Source organism: Manis javanica, chromosome 16 (genome assembly GCF_040802235.1).
Source record: "Manis javanica isolate MJ-LG chromosome 16, MJ_LKY, whole genome shotgun sequence".
Taxonomy (NCBI): domain Eukaryota; kingdom Metazoa; phylum Chordata; class Mammalia; order Pholidota; family Manidae; genus Manis; species Manis javanica.
The window spans coordinates 45,330,656-45,351,410 of NC_133171.1; the positions used below are offsets into that span (position 1 = coordinate 45,330,656).

The 20,755-nt window shown below is 42.0% G+C and overlaps 3 protein-coding genes across 4 annotated transcripts in view; 2 read left to right on the forward strand and 1 right to left on the reverse strand.

Moving 5' to 3' along the window:
• Window positions 1–7: 7 nt before the first annotated feature.
• Window positions 8–4,558, forward strand: YIPF3 (Yip1 domain family member 3). The gene is made up of 9 exons (XM_037011406.2): window positions 8–228; window positions 831–1,028; window positions 1,216–1,322; window positions 2,616–2,661; window positions 2,799–2,891; window positions 3,042–3,173; window positions 3,366–3,479; window positions 3,645–3,768; window positions 3,866–4,558. Exons 1-9 carry the CDS (start codon window positions 148–150, stop codon window positions 4,012–4,014), a joined length of 1,044 nt encoding a protein of 347 aa, XP_036867301.1. The 5' UTR covers window positions 8–147; the 3' UTR covers window positions 4,015–4,558.
• A 145-nt stretch (window positions 4,559–4,703) lies between these two features.
• LOC140846715 (mitotic checkpoint serine/threonine-protein kinase BUB1-like) overlaps window positions 4,704–20,755 on the reverse strand; it is a 47,703-nt gene continuing 31,651 nt past the window's right edge. The window contains 6 exon segments of the mRNA XM_073224293.1: window positions 4,704–5,447; window positions 5,976–6,150; window positions 6,247–6,404; window positions 6,578–6,739; window positions 7,071–7,088; window positions 7,090–7,187. Coding sequence (XP_073080394.1) covers window positions 5,340–5,447; window positions 5,976–6,150; window positions 6,247–6,404; window positions 6,578–6,739; window positions 7,071–7,088; window positions 7,090–7,187 — 719 coding nt within the window. The 3' untranslated portion in view covers window positions 4,704–5,339.
• LOC140846672 (cell cycle progression protein 1-like) lies at window positions 11,949–17,261 on the forward strand. 2 transcript variants are annotated; one of them, XM_073224128.1, is made up of 3 exons: window positions 11,949–14,308; window positions 16,488–16,585; window positions 17,134–17,261. In XM_073224128.1, the coding sequence occupies exons 1-3, from the start codon at window positions 12,069–12,071 to the stop codon at window positions 17,148–17,150; spliced, it is 2,355 nt and encodes a 784-aa protein (XP_073080229.1). In that variant the 5' UTR covers window positions 11,949–12,068; the 3' UTR covers window positions 17,151–17,261. The 2 variants fall into 2 exon arrangements, with proteins under 2 accessions (XP_073080229.1, XP_073080228.1); XM_073224127.1 differs by lacking the exon at window positions 17,134–17,261 and having other exon boundaries at window positions 16,488–17,070.

Sequence of the window (20,755 nt, forward strand, 5' to 3'; positions counted from 1 at the left end):
AGCCAAACATCCGGGTTGGTCTTTTTTTGCGTTCCGGTTGATCCCAACTCTTCTCCCTGGACTTCTCCCTTCCTCTGGCCCACGTCTCTCCCACTCCTCCGCGCTCGGGACTAGCGCGGTCTTCAGCGACGGAAGCCCTCGAGAGACATGGCAGCTACGGCGGCGCCGGCCGGCGGCGCCCGAAATATGGCTGGCCCGGAATGGGGAGGGTTCGAAGAAAACATCCAGGTAATGGCCTCAAGGCTCCGGCTGCCAGCGGCCCCGGGGCCGACAAACGTCCTGAGTGTGTTGGAGACTCTCCCTCAGAGCCTGGAATCTCTTCCATTTACAACACTCTCTCTTCTTTGGGTCTTTGTGCACACGAAAGGCAATGGGACTAGTGCTGACCTGGAGGTCCAAACTGGTACTCCAGCTAGAGGGCCACAGGTCTCTGGGCCTGTTCACTCTTGCTTTCGAGACAAGTTAGGAGGTCGGTCGAGGTCAGGCGTGGCGGGAGAGTGGGCGGGATTCACTGGCACTGGCTAAAACTATAATGTGTGCACAGCTTTGTTTGGGGTTGGGAAAGATAAGGGAAATGGGCGCTTTTGCAGCCCTTTTAGGCTCTGATAGGGAAGGTAGGGGAAAGGCATGCATGGAAGACAGGTTCCCCAGGCTAGGAAAGAGCCTAACAACCAAGGGTTCTGAGAGCAAATAAGAGAGTGGGGTGATCTGTGGTGATTCCAATCCATATCCCAGCAGTGCAAGAACAATGCCCCAAACACTGGGATGAACAGAGGACTTAACCGATGGAGCAGAAAGGTCCTGCACTCTAGAAGCCATTGTCTTCACAGGGTGGGGGCTCAGCTGTGATTGACATGGAGAACATGGATGATACGTCAGGCTCCAGCTTTGAGGATATGGGCGAGCTGCATCAGCGCCTTCGCGAGGAAGAAGTAGATGCTGATGCAGCTGCTGCTGAAGAAGAGGATGGCGAGTTCCTGGGCATGAAGGGCTTTAAGGGACAGCTGAGCCGGCAGGTGGCTGATCAGGTGAGCAAGATTGGGTCCCTGACAGGTGGAAAAGTATATCTAGGCAGAGCCCTAGTTCTTAAGTTGGTGACGTTCCTCCTAGACATCCAGTTAGAGCCATATGGAAATCCAACAGAAAATAAGCGACGGGTCTTAGAGTTTCACAATACCCCCCCACCCCCCCACCCCCCTGTATTCCTTACTTCAGATGTGGCAGGCAGGGAAGAGACAAGCCTCCAGGGCTTTCAGCTTATACGCCAACATCGACATCCTGAGACCCTACTTTGATGTGGAGCCTGCCCAGGTGCGAAGCAGGTGAGAATCCTCCTGACAGAATCTGCCCTCCTGACACCTAGTCCTTCACCCAAACTAGTCCTTAGGCTCCCCTCTTCATGACCCACCTCCTCAGTCCCTCATAATTGTACATGAACCCCAGCCACCCCATACCTCCTACCAGTCATGGAACAGGACATGGTGATAGCAGATTATTGCCCTCCTCCTCTTCTCCATCTACAGACTACTCATCTTCCCTCAAAACCTAGCTCAAATGTCACTTCCTTTGTTGGCCTTTCCTCAGCCCCATCACGTTTGTCCTCCTGGTGATCCTGTAGGACTGTGTGCTTTCCTCTAACAGATAACTCAGTGATGGAGTACTCTCTTATTTTGAGGTCTGTCTTCCAGAGACCTTCTCAAAACAGGCTGTTTTACTATTTGCAGCACCAGAACAGCCTCTGAACCAGTGTATCAGTGTATAGTTGTTGAATGACTTTTCAAGACATGGATTTAATCTTGGGTTGGTTCTTTGTTCATCCTTTAACCAGTGTTTTTCGGGTACCCAGTAATGCTCAGCAAGTACTTACTAGGCTTTGTTTGGTGTTGGGCACCCTGGTATTTGTCTGGTTTAGTGAAGAGAGGTGGGAGCCTTGGCCTCAAGTGCAATTACAGTGCAGCACTCATCTGCTCTGATGGAGCACACGGTGAGGACTCCTGGCCCAGGACAGGCTGGTGGGTGGGGCGGGGCGGGTTTCCTAGAGGAAGTAAAATATAGCCAAAATTCAGGGTCTTATTAGGAGCTGGCCACTTAAGAGAAAAGAGAACTGATTTGTACTTTTATTCCTTCTGCCTGGAATTTTCATGCCTCTTCAAGTATAGTTTTCAAGAAAATGCTCATTGGTGCCTGGAGGAATAGTAAGCAAGAAGAGGCAGGAGGCACATGCTTCCCTCAAGTAAACTTTTCCTTCTAGACCTTTCTCAGGGCTTCACCATCACAGCCCTGAGTTCTGGCCATTCTCTGCTGAAGTCTGCCTGTCCTTTAAACGGGAGTAGATCAAATGGTAAATCGGCAAGCCTTCTTCCAAGACTCCCAAGTCTGGGCTGGGTTCTCCATATTGCTGCTGCATCTGTCAGCAGAGCATCACGATTGGCCTTCCTGGAAGCATTTTTGGGGGCAAGAAAGTGATTTTCTCATTCCTTATCTGTTTGTGCTACCCTCTTCTCCCTTCACCATCCAGCATGCTCTCTGGAGTTAGATGTAAGATTCAGGCCCTCCAGAACCTCACAGCCTAGTGCTGCCTCTGCACTCATCTCTCCTCTCCTCTCCTCTCCCAGGCTCCTGGAGTCCATGATCCCTATCAAGATGGTCAACTTCCCCCAGGTGAATAGAGGGTAGCATATCTGGAAGAGCCAGGGGACACACTAGGGCAGAGGGTGGGCCACCAGGCAAAGCCTAGGAAGACAGAAACAGAAGGACCATTGTACCCCCCGACCCTGAATGGGTTGCTGTGTTGACAGAAAATCGCAGGTGAACTCTACGGACCTCTCATGCTGGTCTTCACACTGGTTGCCATCCTCCTCCATGGGATGAAGACATCTGACACCATTATTGTAAGCAGAACAAAGGACTTTGGGGGTGCTGAACTAACTTGAAAGCCACCTAAGGAGACAGTGTTGAAGTAGAAGCAGCCCCCGAGGACGTCCCTGGGTGAGGCTGAGGCCAGAGGCCACATCAGGCTAAATAGAGTCTTCATCCCACAGCGCGAAGGTACCCTGATGGGCACAGCCATTGGCACCTGCTTCGGCTACTGGCTGGGCGTTTCATCCTTCATTTACTTCCTCGCCTACCTGTGCAATGCCCAGATCACCATGCTGCAGATGCTGGCACTACTGGTAAGGAGTCCAACGTGGTAGCAGGCAAGGATGATCTGGAAAGAGTAGCCAGGCTTTGATCTGCATCTGTCTGGGGCCACAGACCTGGGATGGGGTGAGCTGGCCAGTGGACCACCTACTTCTCAGGGTCCCATGAGAGTCCAGAGGCCAGCTCAGCCTGAATGATTTTCCTCCCCACCATCGTCCTTCTAGGGCTATGGCCTCTTTGGCCACTGCATTGTCCTGTTCATCACGTATAATATCCACCTCCATGCCCTCTTCTACCTCTTCTGGCTGCTGGTGGGTGGGCTGTCCACCCTGCGCATGGTAAGCTGGGCAAGAGGTTTCCAGGGGTGGGCTGTCCTCCCAAAGAGTTGGGTAAAACAGCCCAGAGCTCAGGCCGAACCCCACAAAAGACTTTCAATGGAAGGGAAGAGCCCAGAGATGGTTCTGCTATGGTCAGTGGCCTCTGAGTTGTCCTTATGGCCCTAGGTGGCGGTGTTGGTGTCGCGCACCGTGGGCCCCACCCAGCGGCTGCTCCTCTGTGGAACTCTGGCTGCCTTGCACATGCTCTTCCTGCTCTATCTGCATTTTGCCTACCACAAGGTGGTGGAGGGTACGTGACAGGTGGGCCTGGGCGCAGGGAGGGGGAGAACAGTTGCCCTGGACAGGGCCCAGCTAGCTCTCACTGGGCTGCCATCCTCTTCTTTCAGGGATCCTGGACACGCTGGAGGGCCCCAACATCCCACCCATGCAGAGAGTCGCCAGAGACATCCCTGCTGCGCTCCCTGCTGCTAGGCTTCCTGCCACCATGCTCAATGCCACAGCCAAGGCTGTCGCGGTGACCCTGCAGTCACACTGACCCCACCTGAAATCCTGGGCCGGCCCCTCTCCTCTGGCTGCCTAGCGGAGGAAGATTTAAGGACAGTACTGATGACGTGTCTCTTTGATGGGGCCTGCAGCTGCCACAGAGCTGTGGCTGGTTAGGCACCTCCTTCACGCCTGCTGAGGCTTCTGAAGGGCACAAGGCCACAAGCTCCTGGCCAGGACTGCAGGGCTCTGCAGCCAGTGCAGGAAGTGGGTCAACTCCTCTGAGGCCCTCTCCACCCACCCCTTCCTTCCTCTTTCTCCCACATTGTCTTGCTAAATATAGACTTGGTAACTCAGAACACAGAATTGAGGTACTGGGGAGAAAGAACATAACTAAATTTGTGTTTCAGACAGGAAATTCGGCCTGCTATCATCAGGGAGCTTTACTCTACACTGGTGGTCAGAGATGGAAGCCTTCTGAATAACTCCCTGGTCCTGTGATTAAAAGCAAGTAAAAGAATAAAGTATTTTCTGAATGTGATGACTCATGCAGAATAAACCAGGTTGTTCTGGGTTTCCTCCAGGGCCTGAATCTAGCCTTATTTATGCAGAGACACTGTATTTTATAAAGTTACTATAACTGGCTTTATCCACACCCCATCAGGGTGTGTAATGTATGTATATGAGGGTAAGGGAAGCTTGGCTTAAACTTTTTCAAGGTATAAACATGCAAATTCATTTTTCTGTGTATGTTTTTATACTTCAAAAAAAGTTAAGAATGTATAAGTGATACAATGAACAAGCACATCCCAAATACTCGGTTCAAAGATTACCAGTCATCTCTCCACCCGACACTGGAGAAAGAGAGCTACCCACATCTGAGGTGACAGGAGGGGTTCTAGTCTAGTCACTGATTTTCACTATGAGTTTAGAGATGGGAAAACAGTCTTAGAAAAACTCAAAGTCACTTTGCCACTTTCCTTTGTAACTTACAAACACTGTCACACACATTATTCCTTTGCTTCTTTAAGAAACACCTGAGGGAAACAGAATCACTATTATCTACACTCACACAGGCAAGAAAACAAGCACAAACCCAAGGTCGGTGCCACTGGGTGATTTCTCTGGGTGCACAGAATGCCAGCACTTGGCCAGGAGCTTTATTGGTTCTTCGAGGACACTGGCTGCTGCTAACACAACCTGGGAAACAGAAGCTGTGAAGCAAGGTGGCTTGTGCGCTGACCTGGAGTCCAGGATCATGCAGCTGCACTGTGCTCCCCAGGCATGGGTCCCTTGCCATGGCAGAGATCCATCTTCCATGGAGCCCAACACCCCACTGTGTTTATTCTCTCTCTGTGGTAGCACCAAAGCTAATACTCACCTTCTAAAAAGACCTTCAGGCTTCCAGACTCCTTCATTTTTCACTTTCATGTAAGTGCCAAAAAGCATGCAGTACACTGTTGCAGCAACTCCAAAGTAATCAATCTATAAAGTAAGTACAGGTATGCACGATGACTAATCTACACACGCCTGTGTATCCGAGGCCCCTCTAACTTTAGGCAGCAAGCTAACTAATCACAGGATTTTCAAGAGCCTGGAAGCCATTGTTCAGCCACCCTACTGAATGCCTGTGCTGGCTTTGCTGAGGCTCCCGGGGAAGCCGACAACATACCACCTCCTGAGGCAGCCCCTTGGAAAGCTCTGTTCTCCATGGATTACCGTGTCCCTTCTCAAGTTCTTCATTTTGTCACACAGGGGCAAACATCACTCTAATCCCTCTTCCACGGGGATGTTATGACTCCCTCCCCTGGGACTCTGGTGGCTGTTCTCTAACTGCACTCCAAAGCCTCTCACTGTGTATTATGGTCATAACTGAAAACACTGGAGTATAGTCTAAATCTAAGGCTAGAAGACTAGACCAGCTCAAACTAACTAGATCCCCAAATTCATTTTGAAAATACACTAAGTTTAACACAGGAAAGTATTTTCAAATCTCTCACCGCAGTTCTATACCTGGTAGTTCCACAGTTTGTTACTGAGCATCTCAGTACACTTAAAACCAGATGTTTCACACTTTGCTGTAAATGTAGTTCCTTTTGGAAAAAGTTTCATATCTCTACTCTGACCCAGGTCAATCTGGGCCAAGTTAGCAGATAAATCATCACCTTCACTGTCCTGTTCCAGAAATCTATATTAAACACAAACAAGGGCCAGGATGCGTGAGCACAAATAACAAAGGCTGCTGGGAAACAGAGAAGAACCCCATTAAAAGCATACCACTTGCCTGTTTCCAAGTATGAAATTGTCTGGCTTAATGTCTCCGTGAATGATCTCGCAGCCGTGGACTTGTTCAATCATGTAGAGCATTCTGACAGCAAACAAGAGGACTAGAGGCTGAGGCATCACTTTCTCAGGGGTGTTTTTATAGAGGTTAATGGCATTCTAGGAACAATGGAAGGTAGAATCCTGAGTTGGCTGTTCAGGATTAATATTTCAAGAGAAGAACTTTGCCCCCACCTGCTACGTCAAAATCTCTTAACAAAATGTATGTGTAAGGCACAAGCCAAAAATGTAGTTCAAATTCATGTTCACATCACAGAAGTGAATACACTTACTAATAATGTTCTATAGCTGTAGAGATCCCCTACTAAAACACTGCCATTCTGGAAAAAGTGGGCAGAATAGAATTTGATAAACATGTGCCGTATACTTGGCTTTAGTCTCTCCATCAGCTGGGTCGCAATGTAGAATTCCCAGGGGCTGGCCGGCTTCTGGACCTGCAGATAGGGTATGTGACATTCATATCCGGTCTCACATTCTGGAAAACGATAGCAAGAAAGGAAGTTCCATCCCAATAGAGGATGTGGGGTGGAAAGTGATGATAAGCTATGAACTCTGGCTAAAGAATAGGGCTTGCTGTGAGATAATTTTAATGGCAAAGCAATTCTAAATCCTTGTAGGATAGTTTTTGGTTTCTTAATTGCTGACTATAGACCTAAATGAAATTAGCACTCTTTTGAAGAAAAAAAAAAAAGCAAAAGGAAGCTGACAAACTCAAGTTCTAAAATTCATTTCTATACCATACCAAAAACTGCTCAGATCACTTACCTTTAAAACAAATTTCTGGGTTTTTTTTGGTATCATTCACATCTCCGTGGGTAACTTCATAGACTTGGGCAAAGGCCCCTTCTCCAAGAAGGTGATCAACATAGACCAGCAAAGAACCTTAGAAGAACAATATGTCAACATGAAAAAAAAAGCTCAAAGCAATACAGAGTTTATACAAAGGAAGTATTTGTGAAGTTTTCTTGTGCTTAAGTTGCTTTAATAAATAAAAATGAATATAAGCTCCATTAGGAAACGTTTTTCATCCTAGATGGAAGTTAAATACCTGCCACAATGATGTGGCAGAGGGACAAACGTTGCCAGCAGAGGCAGAACTGCTGGGCACCATGCTGGCCCCTGGGGACAGGTGCCTGGGCAGCTGTCCCATCTTCACCAACGTCCTTACATGTAAAGGGGACACCTGTGCTGCAAGACTGCTGTGACATTAGAAAGAATATGTGCAAATCCTCTGTAAACTGCTAACCAGAGCTCTAGCATGCTTCAAAAGATGTGTGTCTCAGCAGAATGAAAAGGGCAAGGTGTAATTGTACCAATATTTCAGATAATGGTAACTTTTAATTGAATAAACCTTTTAGAGTGGTTTTCAGTTTACAGAAAAGTTACAAAGATTTTCTTTATGCTCTGCACCCAGGTTTCCCGATTAACTTGGATATAACCATGGTACACTGGTCACAAAGAGCCAACACTGGCTTGTTACTATTAACTAAACTCCACACTTGGTCCAGGTTTCACTAGTTTTCTGCTAATGTTTCAGGCCATGTTAATCAAGTATCTTTAGCTTCTGCTGGGCTGTGACAGTTTCTAACTTTTTGTCTTTGATGACCATGACAGTCCTAAGGCATACTGATCAAGTAAGTTGTAGAATGTCCTTCAAATCAGACTTTCTTGATATTTTTCAATAACATTGGGGATATTGATTTGAGGAGAAAGGCCATGGAGATGAAGTTGTAACAGATGTTAAAATTAATTTTTAAAACTCTACATGTTCTTAATCAACCATACTAGTAGACTTCTGGTTTCTAGTGTGGCATCTGAGCTTGAAAGTCATTTTCCCCACCCTCAAAATAAGAAAAAAATGAGCAAACCAAAAATAAAAAATCAACAACTCTTCTTCAATGCTTCTTCAATGCTTTAACAGCAGAGAACTGGGGTCACAAGACAAACCACTGCCCCCAAAACTGAGACAAATGGGTGGATACAGGGAATAACAGCTTCCAGAGCAGAGGCCCAGGAGAAGAAACTACCACTGGAACCAGCACTAGGGGACGAGAACAGCAAGAACTGATGTCTCAGACCTTATTTAAGAACAAGTCTCTAAGGAAGCCCAGAGATAACAGGGAACACAGAAATAAGGACACAAATAGAAATTTTAGTCTCTGATATCTACAGTGGTAACAAACAGTAAACATAGCTTAATTCCAAGCCTGACAAGCATAAACCTTATGCTAAGGAGCTATTTCTCTCAATTCCTGTTCCCCAATAGATCAGGTCTGGCTTCTAACAAAAACTGCAAGGCCGACTAAAAGACAAACACAGCTTGACGAGATAGGGTGAGCATTGGTACCAGACAGATACAGCAAAGATTTTGGAATTAAAAGGCCAGAAAATTCTTTGAATGTTTAATATGCTAAGGGCTGTAATGAAAAAAGTAGACAATGTGCAGGAACAGATGAACAACATACACAGGCAAACAGAAACTCTGAGAATCAAAACGGAATACTAGAAATGAAAAAAAAAGCATTGTTAACAGAAATGAAGAATGATGGGCTCATCAATAGGCTGTAAAAGGTCAGGAAAAGAACCACTGAGACTGAAGATATGCCAATATAAACTTCCAAAACTGAAAAAAACAATGAAAAAAGAAGACAGAATATTCAAGAACTTTGGGAAAAGGACAAAAGGTGAAGCATTTGTGTAATGGGAATACTAAAAGGAAAAAGAAATGAGAAAGAACAGAAGAAAGAGCTGAAGTAATAATGGTTGAGAAATGCCTAGAATTAAACGAGACTAATCACAGATGCAGGAATCCTGGGGAACACCAAGCAGAAAAAGTACAACAAACTCTACACCTGGGCATGTCATACTCAAACTCCAGAACATCAGACAAGGAGAAATACTGGCAGAAGCCAGAGGAATAAAACCTCTCTACCTATGGAGTAGCAAGGATAAGAATTACATAGAGGGGGCAGAGGCAAGATGGCAGCATGAGTAGAGCAGCAGAAATCTCCTCCCAAAACCACATATATTTTTGAAAATACATCAAAGACAACTCTTCCTAAAAGACCAGAAGACACAGGACAACATCCAGACCACATCCACACATGCGAGAACCCAGCGCCTTGCTAAGGGGGTAAGATACAAGCCCCAGCCTGGCAGGACCCAAGCGCCCCACACCCCAGCTCCAGGTGGGAGGAGAGGAGTCAGAGCAAGGAGGGAGAGGGAGCCCAGGACTGCTAAATACTCAGCCCTAGCTCTCCGCACCAGAGCGCAGACACAGTGCATGCGTGGGGTCCTGGACAATAGGGAAACAGGACAGTAAGACCTGTGAGCGGGTCCCTGCAGCAGGCGCACTGGAGACAAAGAAAAGCGAGTGCTTTTTGGAAGTCTTAAAGGGACAGGGACCCCAAAACCTGCCGGAAGAGTCCTGGGACACTTAGTCCAGCAGCAGGGAATCTGGGGAACTCTGGGCACTCTAACCCCCTGGGCAGCAGGGAGCACGGAGGACCCTCATGGAGATAAATAGCCTCCCAGCCGTTCCCCCTCCAACGCAGCTCCACCATATCGGAGCAGCAGCCGGAGGCAGGCCATGACCACAGCAACAGCAGAGATAAACTCCATAGTGACCGAGCAAGAATCAGAAGCCCCGTATGCACACAGCTGCCCAGCACAAGCCACTAGAGGTCGCTGTTCTCCCAGGAGAGAAAGGGCACAAACCAACAAGAAGGGAAGTTGTTCCAGCCATCACTCGTGCCAGCTCTGTAAACTATCTCTATTGCCATGAAAAGGCAAAATTTCAGGCAGACCAAGATAACAGAGACAACACCTGAGAAGGAGACAGACCTAACCACTCTTCCTGAAAAAGAATTCAAAATAAAAATCATAAACATGCTGACAGAGATGCAGAGAAATATACAAGGGCTAAGGGATGAAGTCCAGAGGGAGATTACAGATGTCCGGAAGGAGATTACAGAAGTGAAACAAACTCTGGAAGGATTTATAAGCAGAATGGATAAGATGCAAGAGGCCATTGATGGAATAGAAACCAGAGAACAGGAACGCATAGAAGCTGACACAGAGAGAGATAAAAGGATCTCCAGGAATAAAACAATATTAAGAGAACAGTGTGACCAATCCAAAAGGAACAGTATCCATATTATAGGGTTACCAGAAGAAGAAGAGAGAGAAAAAGGGATAGAAAGTGTCTTTGAAGAAATAATTGCTGAAAATTTCCCCAAACTGGGGGAGGAAATAATCGAACAGACCACAGAAATACACAGAACTCCCAACAGAAAGGACCCAAGGAGGACAATACCAAGACACATAATAATTAAAATGGCAAAGATCAAGGACAAGGAAAGAGTTTTAAAGGCAGCTAGAGAGAAAAAGGTCACCTATAAAGGGAAACCCATCAGGCTATCATCAGACTTCTCAAGAGAAACCTTACAGGCCAGAAGAGAATGGCATGATATATTTAATGCAATGAAACAGAAGGACCTTGAACCAAGGATACTGCATCCAGCACGATTATCATTTAAATATGGAGGAGGGATTAAACAATTCCAAGACAAAGCAAAAGTTGAGGGACTCTGCCTCCCACAAACCACCTCTACAGGGTATTTTAGAGGGACTGTTCTAGACGGGAGCACTCCTAAGACTAAACAGATGTCACCAGAGAAAATAAAATCACAGCAAAGAAAGCAGATGAACCAAATACTAACTAAAGGCAAAAAATAAAATCAACTACCCACTAAAAGCAGTTAAAGGAAATGTGAAAGAGCACAGAATAAAACAACCAACATATAAAGAATGGAGGAGGAGGAATAAGAAGGGAGAGAAGAATCTCCAGATAGTGTATATAACAGCTCAATAAGCGAGCTAATTTAGGCAGTAAGACACTAAAGAAGCTAACCTTGAACCTTTGGTAACCACAAATCTAAAGCCTGCAATGGCAATAAGTACATATCTTTCAATAGTCACCCTAAATGTAAATGGACTGAATGCACCAATCAAAAGACACAGAGTAATAGAATGGATTAAAAAAGCAAGAGCCATCTATATGCTGCTTACAAGAAACTCACCTCAAACCCAAAGACATGCACAGACTAAAAGTCAAGGGATGGAAAAACATATTTCAGGCAAACAACAGAGAGAAGAAAGCGGTGGTTGCAGTACTAGTATCAGACAAAATAGAGTTCAAAACAAAGAAAGTAACAAGAGATAAAGAAGGACATTACATAATGATAAAGGGCTCAGTCCAACAAGAGGATATAACCATTATAAATATATATGCACCCAACACAGGAGCACCAGCATATGTGAAACAAATACTAACAGAACTAAAGGGGGAAATAGAATGCAATTCATTCATTTTAGGAGACTTCAACACGCCACTCACCCCAAAGGATAGATCCACTGGGCAGAAAATAAGTAAGGACACAGAGGCACTGAACAACACTCTAGAACAGATGGACCTAATAGACATCATAGAACTCTACATCCAAAAGCAACAGGATATATATTCTTCTCAAGTGCACATGGAACATTCTCCAGAATAGACCACATACTAGCTCACACAAAAAGAGCCTCAGTAAATTCCAAAATATTGAAATTCTACAAACCAACTTTTCAGACCACAAAGGTATAAAACTAGAAACAGGTTTTTATGAGAGGCGTCACTACGCTCGGAGCTGTGACCGCCGCAGCCGCGACGGGCAGCCGCGCAGTCGGGCGGAGGTGGCGCTGCCTCTTCAGATCTGAAAAATGTCTGAAAATTCCAGTGACAGTGATTCATCTTGTGGTTGGACTGTCATCAATCATGAGGGATCTGATATAGAGATGGTGAATTCTGAGCATGGTACAGCCAGTGATAGCTGTGAGCTCACCCCAGAATGTTCTTCTTTAGAGCAAGAGGAGCTTCAGGTATTGCAGTTAGAGCAGGGAGAGAGCAGCCAAAATGGCACATTGTTCATGGGACAAACTGCTTATCTGTCTTCCGAGGGAGCAAAGTCAGCATTTGAGGGAGAGGAAGAAAAGTCACTTGAAGACAATGTCTATTTTGGAACTGTCAGTGATGATTCTGATATTGTTACCCTTGAGCCACCTAAGCTAGAAGAAACTGGAAATCAAGAAGAAGCTATAATTGTTAAAGAAGCACAGAGTCCAGAAGACTTTAACATGGGCTCTTCTTCTAGCAGCCATTATACATTCTGTCAGCCAGAAACTGTATTTTCATCTCAGCCTAGCGACGATGAATCAAGTAGTGATGAAACTAGTCATCAGCCCAGTCCTACCTTTAGACGACGCCGTGGTAGGAAGAAGACCGTTTCTAGTTCAGAATCTGAAGAACAGTTACTCACTGAAGAAATTGAACCCTCTAAGGAGTTGTGTAAACGTCAGTTCAGTAGTGGTCTCAATAAATGTGTTATACTTGCTTTGGTGATTGCAATCAGCATGGGATTTGGACATTTTTATGGCACAATTCAGATTCAGAAGCGTCAGCAGTTAGTCAGAAAAATACATGAAGATGAATTGAATGATATGAAGGATTATCTTCTCCAATGTCAACAGGAACAAGAGTCATTTATAGATTATAAGTCATTGAAGGAAAACCTTGCAAGGTGTTGGGCCCTTACCAAAGCAGAGAAGACATCCTTTGAAACTCAGAAAAAGACCCTTAATACAGAAAATCAGTATTTAAGAATATCTCTGGAGAAGGAAGAAAAAGCCTTATCATCATTACAGGAAGAGTTAAGGAAAGTAAGAAAACAGATTAGGATATTGGAAGATAAAGGAACAAGTACTGAGTTAGTTACAGAAAATCAGAAACTTAAGGAGCATTTGGAAGAAGAAAAGCTGAAAACACACAGCTTCCTTAATCAAAGGGAGACTCTACTGGCAGAAGCAAAGATGCTAAGAAAGGAACTGGAGAGAGAACGACTAATAACTGTGGCATTAAGGGTGGAACTCCAGCAGTTAAGCTCTCGTCAGTCATATGGTGACCCAGATTCTCCCAACATATTGACTGAAAAAAAGGAAATAGAAATCTTACGGGAAAGACTCACAGAGCTGGAACAGAAGCTAATCTTTGAACAGCAACGTTCTGATTTGTGGGAAAGACTGTATATTGAAGCAAAAGATCAAAATGGAAAACAAACTGATGGGAAAAAGAAAGGGAGCAGAGGAAACCACAGAGCTAAAAATAAGTCAAAGGAAACATTTTTGGGTTCAGTTAAGGAAACATTTGATGCCATGAAGAATTCTACCAAGGAGTTTGTGAGGCATCATAAAGAAAAGATTAAACAGGCTAAAGAAGCTGTGAAAGAAAATCTGAAAAAATTCTCAGATTCAGTTAAATCCACTTTCAGGGATTTCAAAGATATTACCAAGAATATCTTTGATGAAAAGGGCAATAAAAGATTTGGTGCTACAAAAGGAGGAGCAGCTAAAAAGCCAACAGTTTTTAGTGAATATTTACATCCACAATATAAAGCACGTACACAAAACCAGAATAGTAGAGGCCCTACTGTGCATAGAGAGGGAAGGAAAGAAAAGTCAATTCACTATAAAGAATTTAGAAAAAACACGAATTCACCAAAATGCAGTGCTGAGCATGACTGTAGTGAAAATTATAATTCCTTCAGAAAGGCTTGTTCTGGTGTATTTGAATGTGCTCAACAAGAATCCATTAACCTTTTTAATAATAAAGTGTTTAATCCTGTAAGGATAGATGAATTCAGACAGTTAATGGAAAGATACTTCTTAGAAAAACTGGATAGTTTTCATCACTGGAAAGAACTTGATCAATTCATCAATACATTTTTCCTAAATGGTATCTTTATACATGATCAGAAGCTCTTCACTGACTTTGTTAATGATGTTAAAGATTATCTTAAAGACATGAAGGAATATCAAGTAGATAATGGTGGAGTGTTTGAGAAGTTGGATGGATATATATATAGACACTTCTTTGGTCACACTTATTCCCCTCCATATGGACCCAGGTCGGTTTACATAGCACCATGTTATTATAATAGTTTTTAACATTTATAGATTGAATAGCATTTATATCATTTGATAAGTTTCTTGGAATGTTACTATTTATAAAGTACTTTTTATTTTTAAAAAATTATTTTTAAAAGTACTTGAATTTCCAGAAAATTTAAAGTAGATAGACGCAACGTTTAGTAGCTTTTACGTATTGAAAATTTCATATAATCAGTTTGACTTGAGCAAATTTAATTTCTACCTTAAAAATCAATTAAGGAGATATAATTCCTATTTTAGCCTATTTCTTTTCATTATAATGTACATGTAAAGATGATCAACTTAAGGAAAATTATTTTCCTTAGTCTTTTTTATTTACTCACTTTGGGAAGCTAGAAGCAATACCAATTTCACTCTGAAATAAGAACCTATATATAACAATTTGGATGTCTTATTTATTTCCATTTGTCTATTCCATTTACCAACTAAACTGATATTTAATACAATTATAGAATTATTGTAGTAAAGGTAGAGGCATGAAAAGGCAAACTTACCAAGCAATAAGTTCTACGTGTGTGCTTTATACAGAACTTAAAATAACTTCATATCCATTGTTTATCAGCTTTACATTCTGTAAATGAAACTTGCTTGATCTTCAAATATTAGCTTTATTTTTTATCTTTTGAGAGTTATATATATCTTTTTGAATAAGTATAATGTGTCTATAAAATAATGAGATGGATTCTAGTGTCTTCAGTCATTAAACAAATCTCTAGTGCCTAAATGAGCAAAGCACTGTGAGGCTTCCCCAAGGGAAACAAAATTCTTGCTGTCAATGAGCTAACAAGCTTTGGGAGAGTTAGGTTGGTACAAGAAATGAAGTGGAGGCACAGAAGCATATTGTATATGGTGTGGAGATGTTTGGGAAGGCTTCAGGAGTGAGATGACCTTTGAACTCAATTTGTTTTTCAAACTGGCTTTTGAAGAATGGGAATTTGCCTTGCAGGTAGGGTAGGACATTTGCACAGATTTGGAGTTCTGAAGACATGGTACTTTTAAGGACACCAGGTAGTGCTGGAGTATGTGGTGAAGAAAGATACAGATCATGGAGAACCCCATTTTTTGCTAAAGGTATTGCTTTGTCACATTTTGGATCACTGGGAGCAGCCTGGAAGATTGGTTGGACAAGGTGAAGCTAGAAGTTGGTCTTTGAAACAATACACACATGAGCTGATGAGTATCTTAACCAGGATAATAGTAGAAGTACAAAGGAGACAGATTTGAACAATACATAGTAAGTAAAATTGGTGGTATCTCTTGTGAAAAAAAAGTAGAAAGTAACAGTAACTTCCACGTTTTTGGGTTGGGTTACTAGGTGGATAGTGGTAACACTAAGATAAGGAATACCAGAAGGTTTCGGAATTGTCAATGAGGATCGTGTTTGGTGGTACCTATTGATATCCAAGTGGAGAGAATTACTGGTCATTAGTTATATGACTCTTTCACCAGATGTGTGTGTGTGTCTAGGCTGAAGGTATTTCTCAGACTCCTAGGGAATACCAACATTTAAGGGGCTGTAGGGAAAGAAGACTGAGAATGACAAGCCAAGAGTGACATCTTGAATCCAAAGATCATCTCAAGTAAGGAGTATGTGTAAGTGTATCAAATGCTTTAAAAAAAGAAAAACGACCATATATTTTGGTTGGGAAATTTGGTGACTTTGGATCGCAGTATAGACTGTTTCAGTGAAGTAGTGGCAGAAGGCTGATTATAGAAACTGAGGAAAGCAGTCCTTAGGAACCTTAGCTGTAAGAGGAAAAAAAGAGGCTGTGCTTTGTTTCTAAGAGATGTGTACATATTCCTGCTGAGAAAAGAAGCCAATGGGGAGAGACTGATTTTTACAGGAAAAGAAAAATAATGGAAACACATCTCATTATTTTATTGCCACATTTCTGTTTATCTTAAGTGTCTCCCTTTTTTGCCAGTACAGTTATGTTGGTCTGTTTTTCCTTCTGTAAGCTAAAAGTATAATACTCACTGAATCTTTTTGGTATGGTGTGCTAGGATTATGTTTCAGATTGATTTAACATCTTTTCTCAGAGTGTTCAAATAATAGATTAATGGAGAAAAACATTAAAATTGTTTCTTGTTTAAATTTAACCTAACATAGATGAAAAATGTGTTTACTGCTTTCAGTCGACCAGATAAAAAGCAACGTATGGTAAATATTGAAAACTCCAGGCATCGAAAACAAGAGCAGAAGCACCCTCAGCCACAACCTTATAAAAGGGAAGGTAAATGGCATAAATATGGTCGCACTAATGGAAGACACATGGCAAATCTCGAAATAGAATTGGGGCAATTACCTTTTGATCCAAAATACTGACCACAATTCATTTAAGTTAGAAAACTATAACAGAAATATGGATGCTTCTATAATGTTTGTATTGAAACTAAGATGAAATTATTAGGATATCTTTTTATCATTTCTAAGTATTAGTTTGATGACTTTATATTATTAATTAGAAGCATCAGGCAAAAGCTTACTAACCTGCAGTTTCCTGTAGTTTAGTTTTGCTGAATTTTTTTGGCGCTGGAGGTGATCAACTCTAGTTTTATTATTAAGGAAGCCAGGCATGCAACAAACAGATTTTGTGCATGAGATGAGGCTTCCTTTCAGTGTGAGCTTAAAACGAGCTCAAATCATACATGACAAAGTGTAATTAACACTGATATTTGTGTTAAATTTGCAGTAGAGCTTGAATAAAGTACATTGTGATGAAATTTCATCTCTAACATTTTATAATCTTGTATTTGCTTCTTGTCTTTTTGTGGGTTCAAGAGCCCGTTGACTTGTGAAGAATTTGCTGTCTTCTTATGAGCTTGCTGACTTGTTCTCTTGTGAAATTTCTTGCACATCTGAATATTGTGGAAGAAACAATAAAACCTACACCATAAGGAAAAAACAAAACAAAACAAAAAAAACTAGAAACAAATTCTACAAAGAAAACAAAAAGGCTCACAAACACATGGAGGCTTAACAACATGCTCCTAAATAATCAATGGATTAACGAACAAATTAAAATAGAGATCAAGGAATATATGGAAACAAATGACAATGACAACACAAAGCCCCAACTTCTGTGGGATGCAGCGAAAGCAGTCTTAAGAGGAAAGTATATAGCGATCCAGGCACACTTGAAGAAGGAAGAACAATCCCAAATGAAGAGTCTAACATCACAATTATCGAAACTGGAAAAAGAAGAACAAATGAGGCCTAAAGTCAGCAGAAGGAGGGAGATAATAAAGATCAGAGAAGAAATAAACAAAATTGAGAATAAAACAATAGAAAAAAATCAGTGAAACCAAGAGCTGGTTCTTTGAGAAAATAAACAAAATAGATAAGCCTCTAGCCAAACTTATTAAGAGAAAAAGAGAATCAACACACATCAACAGAATCAGAAATGAGAATGGAAAAATCACGACAGACTCCACAGAAATACAAAGAATTATTAAAGACTACTATGAAAACCTATATGCTAACAAGCTGGAAAACCTAGAAAAAATGGACAATTTCCTAGAAAAACACAACCTTCCAAGACTGACCAAGGAAGAAACACAAAAGTTAAACAAACCAATTACAAGCAAAGAAATTGAAACGGTAATCAAAAAACTACCCAAGAACAAAACCCCCAGGCCAGATGGATTTACCTCGGAATTTTATCAGACATATGGAGAAGACGTAATACCCATTCTCCTTAAAGTTTTCCAAAAAATAGAAGAGAAGGGAATACTCCCAAACTCATTCTGTGAAGCCAACATCACCCTAATACCAAAACCAGGCAATGACCCCACCAAAAAAGATAATTACAGACCAATATCCCTGATGAACATTATGTAAAAATACTCAATAAAATATTAGCAAACTGAATTCAAAAATATATCAAAAGGACCATACACCATGACCAAGTAGGATTCATCCCAGGGATGCAAGGATGGTACAACATTCAAAAATCCATCAACATCATCCACCATATCAACAAAAAGAACAAAACCCACATGATCATCTCCATAGATGCTGAAAAAGCATTTGACAAAATTCAATATCTATTCATGAAAAAACTCTCAGCAAAATGTGTATAGAGGGCAAGTACCTCAACATAATAAAGGCTATATATGATAAACCCACAGCCAACATCATACTGAATAGTGAGAAGCTGAAAGCTTTTCCTCTGAGATGGGGAACAAGACAGGGATGCCCACTCTCCCCACTGTTATTTAACATAGTACTGGAGGTCCTACCCATGGCAATTAGACAAAACAAAGAAATACAAGGAATCCAGATTGGTAAAGAAGAAGTCAAACTGTCACTATTTGCAGATGACATGATATTGTACATAAAAAACCCTAAAGACTCCACTCCAAAACTACTAGAACTGATATCGGAATACAGCAAAGTTGCAGGATACAAAATTAACACACAGAAATCTGTGGCTTTCCTATACACTAACAATGAACCAATAGAAAGAGAAATCAGGAAAACAGCTCCATTCACAATAGCATCACAAAGAATAAAATAGCTAGGAATCAACCTAACCAAAGAAGTGAAAGGCCTATACTGTGAAAACTACAAGACACTCTTAAGAGAAATTAAAGGGGACACTAACAAATGGAAACTCATCCCATGCTCCTGGCTAGGAAGAATTAATATCGTCAAAATGGCCATCTTGCCCAAAGCAATATACAGATTTGATGCAATCACTATCAAATTACCAGCAACATTCTTCAACGAACTGGAACAAATAGTTCAAAAATTCATATGGAAACACCAAAGACCCCAAATAGCCAAAGCAATCCTGAGAAAGATGAACAAAGTGGGGGAGATCTCACTCCCCAACTTCAAGCTCTACTACAAAGCCATAGTAATCAAGACAATTTGGTACTGGCACAATTACAAACCCATAGACCAGTGGAACAGAATAGAGACTCCAGACATTAACCCAAACATACATGGTCAATTAATATTTGCTAAAGGAGCCATGGACATACAATGGGGAAATGACAGTCTCTTCAACAGATGGTGCTGGCAAAACTGGACAGCTACATGTAAGAGAATGAAACTGGACCATTGTCTAACCCCATACACAAAAGTAAATTCGAAATGGATCAAAGACCTGAATGTAAGTCATGAAACCATAAAACTCTGAGAAAAAAACATAGGCAAAAATCTCCTACACATAAACATGAGTGACCTCTTCTTGAACATATCTCCCCAGGCAAGGAAAACAAAAGCAAAAATGAACAAGTGGGACTCTATTAAGCTGAAAAGCTTCTGTACAGCAAAAGACACCATCAATAGAACAAAAAGGTACCCTACAGTACGGGAGAATATATTTGTAAATGACAGATCCGATAAAGGCTTGACATCCAAAATATATAAAGAGCTCACACACCTCAACAAACAAAACACAAATAATCCAATTAAAAAATGGGCAAAGGAACTGAACAGTTCTCCAAAAAATAAATTCAGATGGCCAACAGACACATGAAAAGATGCTCCACATCGCTAGTTATCAGAGAAATGCAAATTAAAACCACAATGAGATATCACCTCACACCAGTAAGGATCATCACCATCCAAAAGACAGACAACAACAAATGTTGGCAAGGTTGTGGAGAAAGGGGAACCCTCCTACACTGCTGGTGGGAATGTAAATTAGTTCAACCATTGTGGAAAGCAGTATGGAGTTTCCTTAAAATGCTCAAAATAGACTTACCATTTGACCCAGGAATTCCACTCCTAGGAATTTACCCTAAGAATGCAGCACTCTAGTTTGAAAAAGACAGATGCACCCCTATGTTTATTGCAGCACTATTTACAATATCCAAGAAATGGAAGCAACCTACATGTCCATCAGTAGATTAATGGATAAAGAAGATGTGGTACAGATACACAATGGAATATTATTCAGCCATAAGAAGAAAACAAACCCTACCATTTGCAACAACATGGATGGAGCTAGAGGGTACGCAGTGAAATAAGCCAAGCACAGAAAGACAAATACCAAATGATTTCAATCATCTGTGGAGTATAAGAACAAAGGAAAAACTGAAGGAACAAAACAGCAGAATCACAGAACCCAAGAATGGACCAACAGGTACCAAAGGGAAAGGGACTGGGGAGGATGGGTGGGTAGGGAGGGATAAGGGGGTGAAGAAGAAAGGGGGTATTATGATTAGCATGCATAATGTGGGGGGTGGGAGAAAGGGGAGGGCTGTGCAACACAGAGAAGACAAGTAGTGATTCTACAACATTTTGCTATGCTGATGGACAGTGACTGCAATGAGTAAACAGAATATTCTTCATGTAATTGTAGATTAATGATAAAAAAAAGACAAAGAAAAGGGGGATTACTCCCTGATAGGATAAAACTAACTGCAAATCAATGATTAATGCGTGCTTT

Excerpts from the sequence above, each read along its gene's own strand:
- LOC140846672 (XM_073224127.1), top strand. The coding sequence starts at position 12,069 with ATGTCTGAAAATTCCAGTGACAGTGATTCATCTTGTGGTTGGACTGTC. Across the intron at positions 14,309-16,487 it reads TCCCCTCCATATGGACCCAG|TCGACCAGATAAAAAGCAAC; the intron begins GTCGGTTTACAT and ends TACTGCTTTCAG.
- YIPF3 (XM_037011406.2), top strand. The coding sequence starts at position 148 with ATGGCAGCTACGGCGGCGCCGGCCGGCGGCGCCCGAAATATGGCTGGC. Across the intron at positions 2,662-2,798 it reads AGATGGTCAACTTCCCCCAG|AAAATCGCAGGTGAACTCTA; the intron begins GTGAATAGAGGG and ends CTGTGTTGACAG. Across the intron at positions 3,769-3,865 it reads CTACCACAAGGTGGTGGAGG|GGATCCTGGACACGCTGGAG; the intron begins GTACGTGACAGG and ends CTCTTCTTTCAG.